The sequence below is a fragment of the Maniola jurtina genome, chromosome 1 (genome assembly GCF_905333055.1).
Source record: "Maniola jurtina chromosome 1, ilManJurt1.1, whole genome shotgun sequence".
NCBI classification, from domain to species: Eukaryota; Metazoa; Arthropoda; class Insecta; order Lepidoptera; family Nymphalidae; genus Maniola; species Maniola jurtina.
The window spans coordinates 14,384,913-14,400,248 of NC_060029.1; the positions used below are offsets into that span (position 1 = coordinate 14,384,913).

Here is a 15,336-nt window from a genome sequence, read left to right on the forward strand (position 1 = left end):
TGAGGTATAAAATTTCAGAGAGGTAATAAGCTCATTGTCTTATTTTAAAAAGTGAAGACAAAGCCGAGCTTATGTGAGTAGAGCGTAATTAATATGTATTTTAAAATAGATTAGAATAATTTATTTAATTTACCCTTGACATTTGAATATAAATTTTAAAAGTAATTAATACAAAAATCAATCACATCACAGACAACGCCGCGGGACAGTTTTAAAAATAACGCCAAATAAAAGCAGCGCCAATTTTTGGTGTCAGATTTTACACGTAACGCCATCTTTCGACAAATGGACACAATAGTTGGTATCTGAATAAGTTTTAATGTTGCTATGTGAACAAATATAAATATTTGTATGATGTGATTAATATCAGATTAAAAGCAGCTTTAATTTGCTTTAACTTTTTAATGTGATTTTTGTATACTAATGAATTCATATAATTCTGTAATCTTTACCTATTTTATTCGGTTGTTATAAAATGGTTATAACTATTAACTTGCAATACTGGTTTGACGTTTTACTTTACTTTGACGTTCCAAATTCAAACCATTGTTTTGACAAGCGCGCGAGCGAGAGCTGATAAACACGAGTGGATAAATATAACCTCTAAATCCCGGTTTTTATTATTCTTTATCGATATTTTAACTAAAACTATAAAGACTTTTAACCCTACTTAACATTTAATGCAGTGCTTATTCTAAATTATATAGTGTTTATACGTTTATAGTACTTAGTGAGTTTTTATGAATCTGTATTTTACATAAAAACACAAGCTTCATATCTTTTTTCCTTATATTATAAAGTACAACATAATATTCTATTTTATTCTTATTAATTGCCTAGTATGTACTTATATTTAAATAAGGTATTAATGTTTTAAAAGTAGATAAAAACTGTAGCAGCAAAGTAATTTAATTATTTTCATGACTAAATATTTATTCACATTCATTAATTTTAAAAGAAACTTTTTTAATAAATTAGTATCATTTACTAACACGCGATTCCATTTTCGAAATCTTTTGAAAATGGAAAATGTGTGCCCGAAAACAAAAAGTGATTCGAATTTGGAACATAGTCCGGTGAAAAAAATTAAAATGGAAGTTGATGATGAAGGTGAAAAGACCAGATCTGTTGCCACCATGTGTGGGGCTTGGCGACCTGAGGAAGTGGATGGTGGCCTAATCTTTGTTTTCAAAGAGCGAGTGCCCTGTCTTAGCCCTGATCCAACCAAAGAATGCGACTTTCCTGAGAACATTGAGGACTTCTGGGAGGCGAGCCTTGTAAACGTCGATAATATCAAGGTACGCTCTAGCAAAATATGAATTTTGTATGAAAAAAGTACTAGAATTAAAAAGAAAAATATTTTTTTATTCAATTTGGATGTCAGCGCCATCTAGTAAACTAAGTCTGTATTAGCTTGAACCAAAATCTGTGGGAAGCACTGTTACCTACTGGCTGTCATTATGCGGACAAGTTAAATCTAAGTTATTCCGCTAGATGTCGTTAGTTGTGAATTCACTAAGAGCTTTATTATAACGTCAATAGATGGCAGTGTCCTAAAATAAAATAAAAACTTTCTATAAATAAAATTAATAATATAGCTAAGACTAACAACAAGTCGGTACCTCTTTTTTGACGTTTTATTAGAGTACTGTATCGCAAAAAGGAAAATATAATTCAATTCTAGGTACAAAGTACAAACTAGTAGGTACATAACTAGTCTACTTCCATAATTCGCTGTAATAATATATACTTACTTATCCCTAAAAGCCTGCTGTGTCTCCATGGGACTACTACTCAGGCACTTATGGAATAGACGTACTAATGGAAAAATAATAGTACCTACCTACACCTACTTAATTATATTATAATTGAGTTTGTCCCATAGTCAACTAGATTTTCCAAACAGTAGGTTGGTATGATGTGGCGTAGCATGGTGTAGAGCATTCGTTAGAGACTGGAGAGATTTTACCAAGTGATCAATAAACAGTTAGGTACCTAAGTTGCAATGAAAAATTAGATCATTGAATTAAGTAGAAGACGTCATATAAAGCGACAGGTTGAGTGGCAATCGAGGTGGGGATGCCCCGCACACCCGTACAGCCCCCGCACTAACCTGGTGCGAGATAACGCGGAGGGTGTGTGGGGCGGGCGGTGTTTTTTCTGTTTTGTGTTAATTATTTCATGTTTTGTATGCACTAAAGTTTTATTTATCTATCTATCTATCTATCTAGTTTAGTAGGTACTAATTAATGTTATGCTTTCTAAAAGGATCCCCACTCAACACAGCTCTAACTAATTGCTATAACCCCGGTTCTCACTGAAGCCCCGCGGGAGGCCCCACAAAGAACTCTATTGTTACGCAAAATTGTACGCCCAATTTAGCATTTATTTAATTACACCAACCCAATGTTGGTACCTACTTGGAACTTTTGGGTCATCTGTTTTGCGCGTTCCTTGAAGTTATTTGGCCTAATTAGGCCTTAACATTGTTGTAAGAAATTTATTTTCTTATAACAATGCTACGAGTAAGGTGTGCGACCGCGACGCGCGACTCTCGAAATCATCTTACCTGTTTAGGGCTCCGTAGATACTTGAAGGGAGCCAACGGGACTCTATTACTAAGCCTCCGCTGTCTGTCCGTCTGTCTGTCCGTCAGCAGGCTGTATCCCTTGAACCATAAGATAGAGAGTTGAAATTTTCACAGAATATGTAGGTATTATTTCCGCTATGAGAACAAATAATAAAACGACGGACGAAGTCGCCCAGTATTACATAAATCTTGTAGGTACAAAGTTTTATTTTATTCGTAAAAGAGAGCGGTCAACCTAAATCCGCCTTAACGTGTTTAATAAACGAAACCACAAAAAGCTAGTACCTCTGGACCTCTGAATATGAAATTAACGAAGGATTAGGAGTTAGGACCGACTCAGTTGCATTTAGCAACGGGTAACAGGGGCTTAGACATTTCTCATTAAAACGAATTTCAAAACATAATATACTAGATGTTGCTCGCGACTTCGTCCACGTGGATTTAGGTTTTTTAAAAATCCTATCCTTCCCCGGGATGTAAGCTAACTCTGTACCTTTCATCAAAATCGGTTAAACTGTTGAGCTGTGAAAAGCTAGCAGACAGACAGACACACTTTCGCATTTTTAATATTAAATATGGATTAGGTAAGTACATTAAAAATAACCTCATGCCTGATAGTTCACCATAATGTTCTTAAAGGTGTGTGCAGTCTGCCAATCTGCACTTGGCCAGTGTAATAGACTATGCTAAAATCCTTCTCATTTTAAGAAGAGAGCGGTGCTTAGTGATGATTGTTGACAAATAACTATTGTCAGCGTCACGAAAAAGAATTCTGACCTTGAACCTGCTTGATTTATGGCACTTTGGTGGCACGAAAGGAAGTGTCTGTGCTGCCACACAATTGGTTCTTCACTGATTGCACATACAATTGCTACTTCCCGCACTTTAAGAAAGTACATTTTTTCCCTTGTTTATATTATAGCTTGTTTGGGCATTTCACATTTTGGTTTCACATACGGTTAGTACACCCGACATTAGGTAGGTACACTGACTCTGACTTTTGTAAATAGGTAAGTATTTTTATTTCACATTTTAAAATAAAAAGGTACTTAGTAAGGAGAGAGAGCTAATTAAAGTTTCCACAGTGCGCTGGTTTCTGAAGCACCTACCTACCTACATTTTTACTCTCGAGTAAGTGACTTCATTAAAGTTTTGATAAAAATATTTCATGAAATCAGTAACTACCAAGTTGCAGGCTGTAAGTACCGCATTTGTAAAGTTTCTCTTTTTAACCCCCGACCCAAAAAGAGGGGTATTATAAGTATGACGTGTGTATCTGTGTATCTGTCTGTGGCATCGTAGCTCCTAAACTAATGAACCGATTTTAATTTATTTTTTGTTTGAAAGGTGGCTTGATCGAGAGTGTTCTTAGCTATAATCCAAGAAAATCGGTTCAGCCGTTTGAAAGTTATCAGTTTCTAGTTACTGTAACCTTCACTTGTCGGGGGTGTTATAAATTTTTAATATACACTTGTATAGTGTGTATTAGGTACCTACTACTGAATATTCTATCATATACTCAATCTTTAGTAGGTAGGACCTACTAGGCTATTCTTTGTAAAAGATATAAAAAATATTCGTAAAGACTTTGATCGACTCATCGACGCAATGCCTCATTTTTTTTACTGCAGGGTACGCTTGCTTGATGGCAATCATGGCAATGATGAGGTCTAAGTAAAAGCGAGCTTGCCAAGATACCCATTTCTCTTGCCTTGTCGGTATACCGAAGTTTACGTGGCAGACAACGGGCGCCGCCAGAAGGGCGTTCCAAATCTCAGTGGTTCGTTTCAGGAACTTTGAACAATAATGTCACTGTACGTAGATTTGGATGTCACAGTGTCTCGCTTTTTTGTGACTGAGCGGCGATAGATGCTTTTCTTTCTTTCTTTCAATTTCTTTTGTAAATACTATTTATAATCTTTAACGTCCTATTCGTGAAGTCGGGTGTTCGATCCTTCTTTGATCCCAGGCACGCACCTCTAACATTTTAGAGTTACTGTGCGATTTGAGCAATCAAGCACTTGCATTACGGTGAAGGAAAACATCGTGAGGAAACCTACTTGCCTGAGAGTTCTCCATAATCCGTACTGAGTAGTGAGCTGGTGATGTGCCGATGATCATGACGTTTATAAATAAAAAAATTCAGCAGCCAGGTAAGGAAATAAAGTTATTTCATGTTTTCTATTTCCCCGTGCATATTTCTGTTTATAAAAAAAGTAACATGAGAGATTTCTCTCGGCTTTTGAACAGTATCCGACCGATGGATTTTACAGACACGTTTTTATTTATTTTTCCGGTATTCAAAAGCGAAAATTTTCGCAAAACATGTGCCAAACATGTAGGATTTCTAGGTGAAAGCATAGTTTTAAAAGCGCCGGTATTTTGAATATTTCGCACGGTGTAAAAGCTTTTTGTGTGCTAAGCCGACAGGATTACATCTATCCAGTACACATGAGATAGGTAATCCTGAGTCTGATCCCGCTAGTACAGAAAGTAGTAACTAGTGAATATAGTAAAACATTTCATCACTGGCTGATGCTCGCGACTTTGCATGTATTTACGTTTTTAAAAATCCCATGGCTAACTGCCAACGTAAATACATGCGTGAATTTCTTTATTCTACAATAATTCTAAATGCCTGAAGAGACTTGGATGTATGGGGCTACAAATTAAAAAAAAAATCAATAAAACAGGGCAATCACGGCTAGCGATTGACCACGTTATTACCTACTCGTTCGACGTTATAACTTTCATAAGAACTTTTATTGGGGCTACCTACCTACGGAACCTCATACATGCTGCTATAAGATGTATAGGATTAACACGAGAGATTCCTGTATCCGCTCTTTGAATTACTCGAGTGCCTCTTACATTTTTGCAGGAAAATGTTAACTGGAATTTTAAACTAACATTTTTTTTTCATGCACCAAATAATTACTGAGAAAGTTGGTTTTTTCGGAACGATGACCAAGAAGAATACGTTTAGGGATACAGGTTCGATTCGAGACTGTGTCATTCAGCCCGCGGAAGGCGCAAGAGCGCAGAGAGGAGAGGCGCAATTTATCACACTCATCACACTTCACACTATCACACTTCACACTAATATTATAAAGGCGAAAGTTTGTGTGTATGTGTGTAAGTGTGTGTGTATATATATATTTGTTACTCCTTCACGCAAAAACTACTAGACGGATTTGGTTGTTTGGAATGGAGATAGATAATATCGTGGATAAGCACATAGGCTACTTTTTATCCCGGAAAATCAAAGAGTTCCCACGGGATTTCGAAAAACCTAAATCCACGCGGGCGAAGTCGCGGGCATCGGCTAGTCATTTCTAAAAATGCGATTGATGTCAGATGTAGACGCGATGTCAATCCAATAAATATACTGTATACGGTCATTTTAAAGGTCATCGATCCAAATGGTGTCCACGGGGGTTAATCCTGAGTGTCCATTGAGATTAATCATTTTGAAATATCAAGTGTATAGTGAGAATTATTGGTTCAGGGCCCCTAAGGACCGGTGCAAATGGAATTAGCTTATTAACAGTAATATTTAATGTATGTCGTTACTTATTAATATGTAAATGTAGGATATAAACATAATATGACGTCAAAATGTAATGTAAAATATGATGTAAATGAACATTGGGTCCCCAACATCTGTCGAATATCGGGTTTTGGAAATGGTTGGTACTTATGTGTCCTGCCCATTGCCACTTTAGCTTCGCAACCCGTGGATACTCTGGTACTCCTACGGATCTCCTCATTTCTGATTTAATCACGTAGAGAAACTCCAAGCATAGCTCACTCCATCGCCCGCCTTGTGACTCTGAGCTTTCTTATGAGGTCCATAGTTAGCGACAGGTCTCGGATCCATGTGTAACCACTGGTAAGGCGCACTGTTCGAAGTACTAAATTACATTACATTACACTAATATTATAAAGGCGAAAGTTTGTGTGTATATGTGTGTGTATGTTTGTTACTCCTTCACGCAAAAACTATTGGACGAAATTTAGAATGGAGATAGATATATTATATCCTGGCTTAGTCCATACTCCATAGGCTACTTTTTTTCCCGGAAAATCAAGGAGTTCCTACGGTATTTCGAAAAACCTAAATCTACGCGGACGAAGTCGCGGGCATCAGCTAGTAAGTACTAAATGAATAAACAAAAATAACCACAAATTTGCCAACAAATTGAAACGATTCGGTGTCGGCGGAGACTCCGCGTAGCATCAAATCCAATTTCCATGTCTCGATATCCGGTTCAATCAGAAGACGTCTGGTTTAGTAAACTTATTACCGAACATTGTAAGTTGATTTTTGATGCCATTCGCGAAATGTTGTTTATGAAATAACAATTCGTATTATATACGCATTTGGTTCTGACATCAGATCATCTGGTTGTGATTTGGTTCTTCTTAGAGTTGGTTCAGGTGATTAGGGCCATAGATGCAAGAGCATCGTCATATACGCCACCTATCAAAAGTGAACTTAGTTACTTCGTGCTCTTAGTACCTACACACCTACACAGACACACACACACACACACAGCGTACATACATACCTACAGTGAGTGTTGTTATAGCGGCAACTGAAATACGCATTCTGTAAAATTTCAACTCTCTACCCATTATAGTTCACGAGATACAGCCCGCTGACAGACAGACGGACGGACTAAAGGTCGGAGGATTGCGGAGTCTTAATAATTGACACTTTCGGGTATGGAATCCTAAAAATACGTAAATATGTTCAGCAGTCGATGGTATACCTTCATCTTGGCGTTTCCTTGGCGATTATGACGAACTATTTGCACTACTCGGCGAAGATTGATCGTTTAAACCGGCCGGTTCATTGCATATTTATTGGGCGCTCAACTCGAAAGTATCTGCCAAGATCGCTGTATATTGGGCTGTGAAAATTGAATTCGATCCCTTACCCGACTCATTTTATCAGTGTTTAAAATGCTAATTTCGAACCACTCGAACAATCTTACCCTCTACTTTCGATTTCGAATTGAGTAAGAACCTAATTTCCTGAAACTCGACTTTCTTTTTTTTTGGCAATTTCATTCGCAGATCTCGCTTTGCTACTCCAACTAAAAATCTTGTAAATATTATTATTATCAAACATTTTTCTTCACAAAGCAAATCATTACCATGAAAATATATTCATAATGAACAAATTTAGACCGATAATAATTAAAAACATTAATTAGCGTTTAGTTGTTCGCGAGCAAATTATATTCGCAAAGTTGTTTCAAAGTTTAATTACTTAGAAATCTAGGAATCTGGGTTGAGCTGTTATAGCAAAAAACGAATTTCTTAGGAACGCTATTTTCTTACGAACGAGACTTCTTATCGGTGTGCGTGGTGTCTACAAGACTTCACATCTATTGCTGCACGTGTATTTGTAGGGAAAGCTGATGATAGCAGATTTCAATATAATTTGATTCGGGTGCCTATCAGAATGACCTTTTCGCTTAAGAGGGCTCTCTCCGTCACTCGTTTCATACAATCGTAGTTCCAATTTAATTTGAATATTAAAGAAAGTCCATGATTTTTTGCAGACATATTCTAGAAACTAATACCAATGTCTGTGGTTTTCCAGATTTCTGTTAAAATATTCGGTTTCAAAGTTACGCGGTCTTAAAAATTTTCATACAAATCTTTGAGCCCCTTTCATTTTAAAACTACATATTTTTAGAAAAATCTAAAACACCACAGACACAGATATTAGTTTCTAGAATATGTCTGCAAAATTTCATGGACTTTGGTTGCTTAATATTCGAATAAAATTGGAACTACGATTGTATGAAACGAGAGACGGAAAGAGCCCTGTTAAAGACAATTCACGTTGGATGACATGAAAGTAAAGTACCTACCTAGTAAGCCGAAAGACAATTCAACTAGATGACATAAAAGAAAGATTATCCAGTCAGCAGAGTCAACTCAGCTGGACGACATTCGACTAAAGATAGAAACGGTTTTTTGTATTTAACTCCTCTTGAGTTCGCACTCACCATGCCTTTTATTAGCCCCCGACCCAAAAAGAGGCGTGTTATAAGTTTGACGTGTGTATCTGTGTATCTGTCTGTGGCATCGTAGCTCCTAAACTATTGAACCGATTTTAATTTAGTTTTTTTTTGTTTGAAAGGTGGTTTGATCGAGATTGTTCTTAGCTATAATCCAAGAAAATCAGTTCAGCCGTTTGAAAGTTATCAGCTCTTTTTTCTAGTTACCTTCACTCGTCGGGGCTGTTATAAATTTTTAATTTACACTTGTCTATGGTGAAGCCGGAGCGGACTAGCTATATCGTATAGGTACCTACCTTTTAACTGGTGAGTGACCATGAGTCTAGACGTAGCTTTTATGAGACATTAGTTCATAGTTGGTAGACTCATAGATTTTGACATGTTGTCACCCTCCCGTAACCCGCACCCTACTCCACAAGTCAAACGGTATACGGTAAGTATAGCAACTGTGACCTTAACCTGTATAATATTATTAGTAGGTTTACAAGGTGGGTGAAGCTAGGGTGTGGTTTACCTACTTCCGACGTCCGTGTTTCCTGTTACTTACAATTTGGGCGTTTACAGCCCGAACACAATCAGCCATACATACGAGGATGTGGAGGTTAAAGCAATTAGCACTGTAAAGCTACACTTTGAGCTACTACGTAATAGCAGCTACGTGATAGCATTGTTCACTAACATAGTGTCGGTAGTCGGTACACCCGCAGGGGCTCTTCTTGTTTTGCTTTTAGAGAGAGAGAGTCAGCGAGTGCCAGACCTTCGTCATCATTAATATAAAAGCAAGTTTCTCTGCGTATTGTCCGCAACACAGGGAGGAACGATCGGCAAATATGAAAATTGAATTATGGTGGCTTTGGGAGATAACAGATAACAAAGGTCTTAAAATCTTACATCAAAGTATAAAGTCATTTTTGTTTATACTAGCTGATGCCCGCGACTTTGTTCGCGTGGATACAGGTTTTTTAATAATCCCGTGGGAACTCTTGAATTTTTCAGGATAAAAGTAGCCTATGTGCTAATCCAGGGTATATATAATCAATCTATCTCCATTCTAAATTTCAGCCAAATACGTTCAGTAGATTTTGCGTGAAGGAGTAACAAACATACACACACACATACATACACGCATACATTCATACCTACACACAAACTCGCCTTTATAATATTAGTGTGAAGTATGATTTTCTTCGAAATAACGTGTCGTGGCAAGAGATCGCTGATCGTTCCTCCCACGCCGCAAGAGACCTATTACTGGTCGACGTAATTTTTGGCTTGGGTATAGTTGAGGACCTGGGCAGTGACATAGTTACTTCTTATCCCGGAATAACAAACAGTTCCCCCGGCACTTTTAAAAACCTACACCCACGCAGACGAAATCGCCGACATCATTTTATTTCCTGTAAATTTACTCTTTAACTTATATACTTACATAAATATTATGACTTAGGTATATAAATAGGTAGGTAGGTGGTTAGGTTAACTTCGTTTACAGTTATCTAGGAAGAAATTTTCCTTTTTTCAATTCTTCCATCTCATTATTCTTGTTCCGATCTTTGTTCTACTAAAGCTTTACGGCTTTTAATAGGGAGAAGATCTCGTTTCACTTAAAACTATTGTGATTTATTTTTATACCAACTGGGGATAATCTCAGAGCGCTCGAACAAAAGGGAAGACTTATAGTATTCTAGTTTTTAGGGTTCCGTATCTCGAAAGGAAAAACGGAACCTTTATACACTTTGTTGTCTGTCTGTCTATCTGTCCGGCTGTATGTCTGTCGTGTATGTCAAGAAAACTTGTAGGATACTTTCCGTTGACCCGTTGTCCCCGTAATAATTTATGATTTATCGTGCAAAATCTCGGAAAAAATACTGAAGTACGGAACCCTCGGTGCGCGAGTCTGACTCGCACTTGGCCGGTTTTGTTCGTAATATAAAAATATTTTATTAATATTATAATTATACCTATACCCTTTTCATTCTGAGATGAGACCCGTGCTCATTGTAGTAAGCTAGTGGTGGATTGATGATGATATTGACTTACAGTATAAGTTCTATAAAAAAAACTTCTTCTTTTCCTTATCCTTTATCCCAAAGCTATGTGAGGTTGGCACACTTCTGTCATACGTCAACGCAATTTCCACCCATTTGACACATATCCTCTTTCACGCAATCCATCCACCTATTCTTTGGTCTTCCTCTCTTCTTCTTTCCTTCATACATATTGAACATTCTTCTAGAGACATGATTTTCTTCCCTCCGCATTACATGCCCATCCCATACCATGTCAATCTATTACCCCTTATCTTTTCTACTACTGGCGCTACTTTAAAATTTCCCCTTACAAATTCATTCCTTATCTTATCTATTCTTACCACTACACAAGTTCTATACGAAAAGCATTTAGTTTTCTATAATTTTAAATACACGATTAGTTGCTAATTTATTAACAAGTGTAAATTAAAAATTTATAACACCCCCGACGACCCAAAGTATTTGAGTTTTCCAAAACATCATTTTCAAATAAATAATTATGTATTTAGGCAACGTCCATCTTGACAGCTTGACATTTGTCTATTGACATAATATTATGAACCTAACGGTTATCTAACCTTCTTTTCTACAAGAAAACTAGAAAAGAGCTGATAACTCTTAAACGGCTGAACCAATTTTTTTAGATTATAGCTAAGAACACTCTCGATCAAGCCACCTTTCAAACAAAAAAAACTAAATTAAAATTGGTTCATTCGTTTAGGCGCTACGATGCCACAGACAGATACACAGATACACAGATACACAGACACACAGATACACAGATACACACGTCAAACTTATAACACCCCTCTTTTTGGGTCGGGGGTTAAAAAAAAAAGATATGCTCCAGGTGAGGCTCGAACTCACAACCCCGGCATGCCTCACACGAACACTGTCTTATAAGTACCGTGCGCTAACCAATTGCGCCACTGGAGCTGCTTACGTCTTCCGTCAAATATCGTATTAGAAAAACAGGTCTATAATAGTATAGACTATAGCGACAAACTTAGGGTCAGCGCACACCGAGCGCGGCGAATGACGGCGAGGCGCGGTAAATGGCCCTCCTCACCTGATGTTAAGTGGTTACCGCCGCCCATAACATTTGCAGCACCAGAGGAACCGCCGATGCGTTGCCGGCCTTTCAGGAATTTGTTTGCTCGCCTTTTAATAACCCCATCCACGTTGTATTCTAGTGGGAACACCGCCGATGGGAGTTGAATCCACAGTTTGCATGTGCGTGAGAGATCAAGGATTTAGAGACATTATGCCTGTCAGGGAAGCTATGGTATGTAAGCTTATTTCAAACCAATGTTTTTTTTCGAAAAAACATTATTTTGTTCAAAACGCAAACGTGAATTTGCCTTAACAAAGTGAATCACCTACCGATTTCGTCTGTTAACCAGCTGTTAACAGTACGTATCGCAAATTAGTTCCGGTGCTTTGTGCCTCGTTTCTCAGTGATTGTTTGCGCCGCTTCGTCACCATTGATTGCTTCCACCGCAGCAAATCAATACGTTTACTTGTTTACTGATTAAACGCGGGTTGCCATGTGTTTTTAGGGTTCTGTACCTTAAAAGGAAAAACGGGACCCTTATAGGATCACTTTGTTGTCCGTCGGTCTGTCTGTCCGTCTGTGCGTCTGTCGTACCTGTTAAGAAAATTTATAGAGTACCTACTTCCCGTTGACCTAGAATCATGAAATTTGGCATGTAGGTAGGTCTTACAGTACAAGTAAAGAAAAAAAAAAGATTCCGACGAATTGAGAACCTCTTCCTTTTTTGGAAGTCGGTTAAAAATCCGAAAACTGTGAATTAGTGGTATTATATTTACTTAGATGTGTAGAATCGAATTTGCACCCATGTTTTATTTTGTAATTTGTACAAGAGGCATACAATAAAGTCATAGACGGCTAAGTACCTACTAGGTACCTACCCAGTACCACTTACACACGCATTCGATACAGCCATAAACCGTTTTATAGCACGTTTCATGCGCGATAAATTATCATTTCCGCGACGGTATAAATTGCTGGAGACGTCGTAAACTGACGTAAAGTGTTTCTTAAATTCACTATGACAGTAAATATAATAATTTTTGTGAATATAAACTTATCAAATGTTGGCATGGGCAAGGAATCCATTGAATTTGAGTAGCTGAATAATGAACTTATAGGGACTCCTAGTTTTAAGATTCTCTGTTTAATTGTCAAGCGCTACTACGCGTGGGTATGGAACTCATAATCAAGATAGGGGCTTCTTCACTGAAATTAATAATCAAGATAGGGGCTTCTATAGAGAGTCATACAGACAACATGTGTTATATTCTTTCTTAATGCATTGCATAAAGGCTAAAAATAACACATGTCGTCTGAATGGCCCCCTAAGGCTGTTCGCCAGAAGCTACATAACCAACGGTTGCGAAACTGGCTGGTTATTTCGAAACCGTCGTTTAAACAACCATTTCAATATTTACTGTTCACCACGCAAAAGTGTAGCATGGTTACTAAATCGGCGAAAAACAATCTGTTCTCAGCTACGCTGCTGCTACGAACGAACGCTAAAACGCAACACGTTAGCGAAGACACATTGTCATTACTATTCAACACAACAAACTGTGACGCGTATATTTAGTAGCATACCTAAAATGAAATACTTTACACTGGATAAGTACAACGACGCTATGGGGAAGATAAACTATACTATTGTTCTAAATTTTGGCAGGTAAAGTCGGCGAACTCCACCCTAAATCACCCGCAACATAAGCTCATAACTCAAAGCACGGCTACACGGTTCACCACATACTCGTAGCTTTCTGTAACCGGTTAGTCCACGAACGTGCTACGATAATTTCATGAGTAGAAAGGGAAATGCTTCTAAATGATCATTATTACCTCATAACAGGTACATGAAACATACCGGTGCCTTTTTCGCGTCACTAAATCACCCGCAACATAAGCTCATAACTCAAAGCACGGCTACACGGTTCAGCACATACTCGTAGCTTTCTGTAACCGGTTAGTCCACGAACGTGCTACGATAATTTCATAATGAGTAGAAAGGGAAATGCTTCTAAATGATCATTATTACCTCATAACAGGTACATGAAACATGCCGGTGCCCTTTTCGCGTCACTAAATCACCCGCAACATAATCGTCGGTTTTCAGCACGTACCTCATAATAACTCAAAGCACGGCATAAGTTCAGCACATACTCGTAGCTTTCTGTAACCGGTTAGTCCGCGAACATGCTACGATAATTTCATAATGAGTAGAAAGGGAAATGCTTCTAAATGATCATTATTACCTCATAACAAGTACATGAACTAGTGTAAATTAAAAATTTATAACACCCGCGACAAGTGAAGGTAACAGTAACTAGAAAAGAGCTGATAACTTTCAAACGGCTGAACCGATTTTCTTGGATTATAGCTAAGAACACTCTCGATTAAGCCACCTTTCAAACAAAAAAAACTAAATTAAAATCGGTTCATTAGTTTAGGAGCTACGATGCCACAAACAGATACAGAGATACACAGATACACACGTCAAACTTATAACACCCCTCTTTTTGGGTCGGGGGTTAAAAATACCGATGCCCTTTTCGCGTCACTAAATCACCCGCAACATAATCGTCGGTTTTCAGCACGTAGAGCTCATAACTCAAAGCTCGGCATTCGGGCGTGTGCATTTCTAACAAATTAATAACTCCACTGCCAAATGAATTCGCTATGTCAGTATTTTTAACCCACGACCCAAAAAGAGGGGTATTATAAGTTTGACGTGTGCATCTGTGTGTCTGTGTATCTGTGTAATCTGTCTGTGGCATCGTAGCTCCTAAACTAATGAACTGATTTTAGATTAGTTTTTTTTTGTTTGAAAGGTGGCTTGATCGAGAGTGTTCTTAGCTATAATCCAAGAAAATCGGTTCAGCCGTTTTAAAGTTATCAGCTCTTATCTAGTTACTGTAACCTTCACTTGTCGAGGGTGTTATAAATTTTTAATTTACACTTGTTTCCACATGTGTAGGTACCCACGGCGTACATCAGTTCATCGTTTAGGTAATTTTATTTAAAAGTTTTTTGTAAGTAGGTTATTAATTTTGTTCAAGTATTCATTAGGAAAGTAGATTATGCCTATTATTTTTTTGTAATTTATTTATGGACTCTTATTGAATTATCCTCAATGGCCGTTTAACGCATCCCCACTTAAAATCAAAATCAAATCAAAAATATTTATTCAAAATAGGTACTATTGTACATTGTACACCTTTTGTTTGTCCGATTTTTAGATTTGAATGATGATATAGTGGTGATAATTAATTACGTAAGCATAAAACTAAAGCTACGAGGGTTCCAAACGCGCCCAAGTCTGAGAAGAGCCCACAACAAACTCAGCCGGGTATTCTTTTTTTTTTTTACTAAACATGGTAACCTCAAGAGGTTTTGTCTTGTCTAGCATAGCAGCGCAGTTGGTTTTGATGTGCCCTTGTGCTACTTCAACCAAGTCAAACGAGGCATCCATATCGGCACCTCTGTTGCAGGAAACGATTTGTTTTGTTGTATTTCTTTTCTAAGTAATTTCAAAACAAGCTTTTTAGCAAGTCCTTACATTTAAATAATTGAATCTATTCACTATTTCAATCTCATTCTTTGAAAGGCGAAGAGTCATTTTTTAAATCC

The 15,336-nt window shown here is 37.6% G+C and overlaps 1 protein-coding gene and 1 non-coding gene across 2 annotated transcripts in view; one reads left to right on the plus strand and one right to left on the minus strand.

Annotated features, from left to right (window-relative positions):
* Positions 1–598: 598 nt before the first annotated feature.
* The window catches only part of LOC123868026 (uncharacterized protein C18B11.02c), a 459,041-nt gene continuing 444,303 nt past the window's right edge, over positions 599–15,336 (plus strand). The window contains exons 1-2 of the mRNA XM_045910366.1: positions 599–613; positions 1,052–1,298. Of these exons, the coding sequence (XP_045766322.1) occupies positions 1,092–1,298 (207 nt within the window). The 5' untranslated portion in view covers positions 599–613; positions 1,052–1,091. The remainder of the gene's footprint in view (positions 614–1,051; positions 1,299–15,336) is intronic.
* Trnai-uau lies at positions 11,501–11,594 on the minus strand. The gene is made up of 2 exons: positions 11,557–11,594; positions 11,501–11,536 (listed from the first exon to the last, which is right to left on the minus strand). It is a non-coding gene; the product is annotated as a tRNA-Ile (tRNA).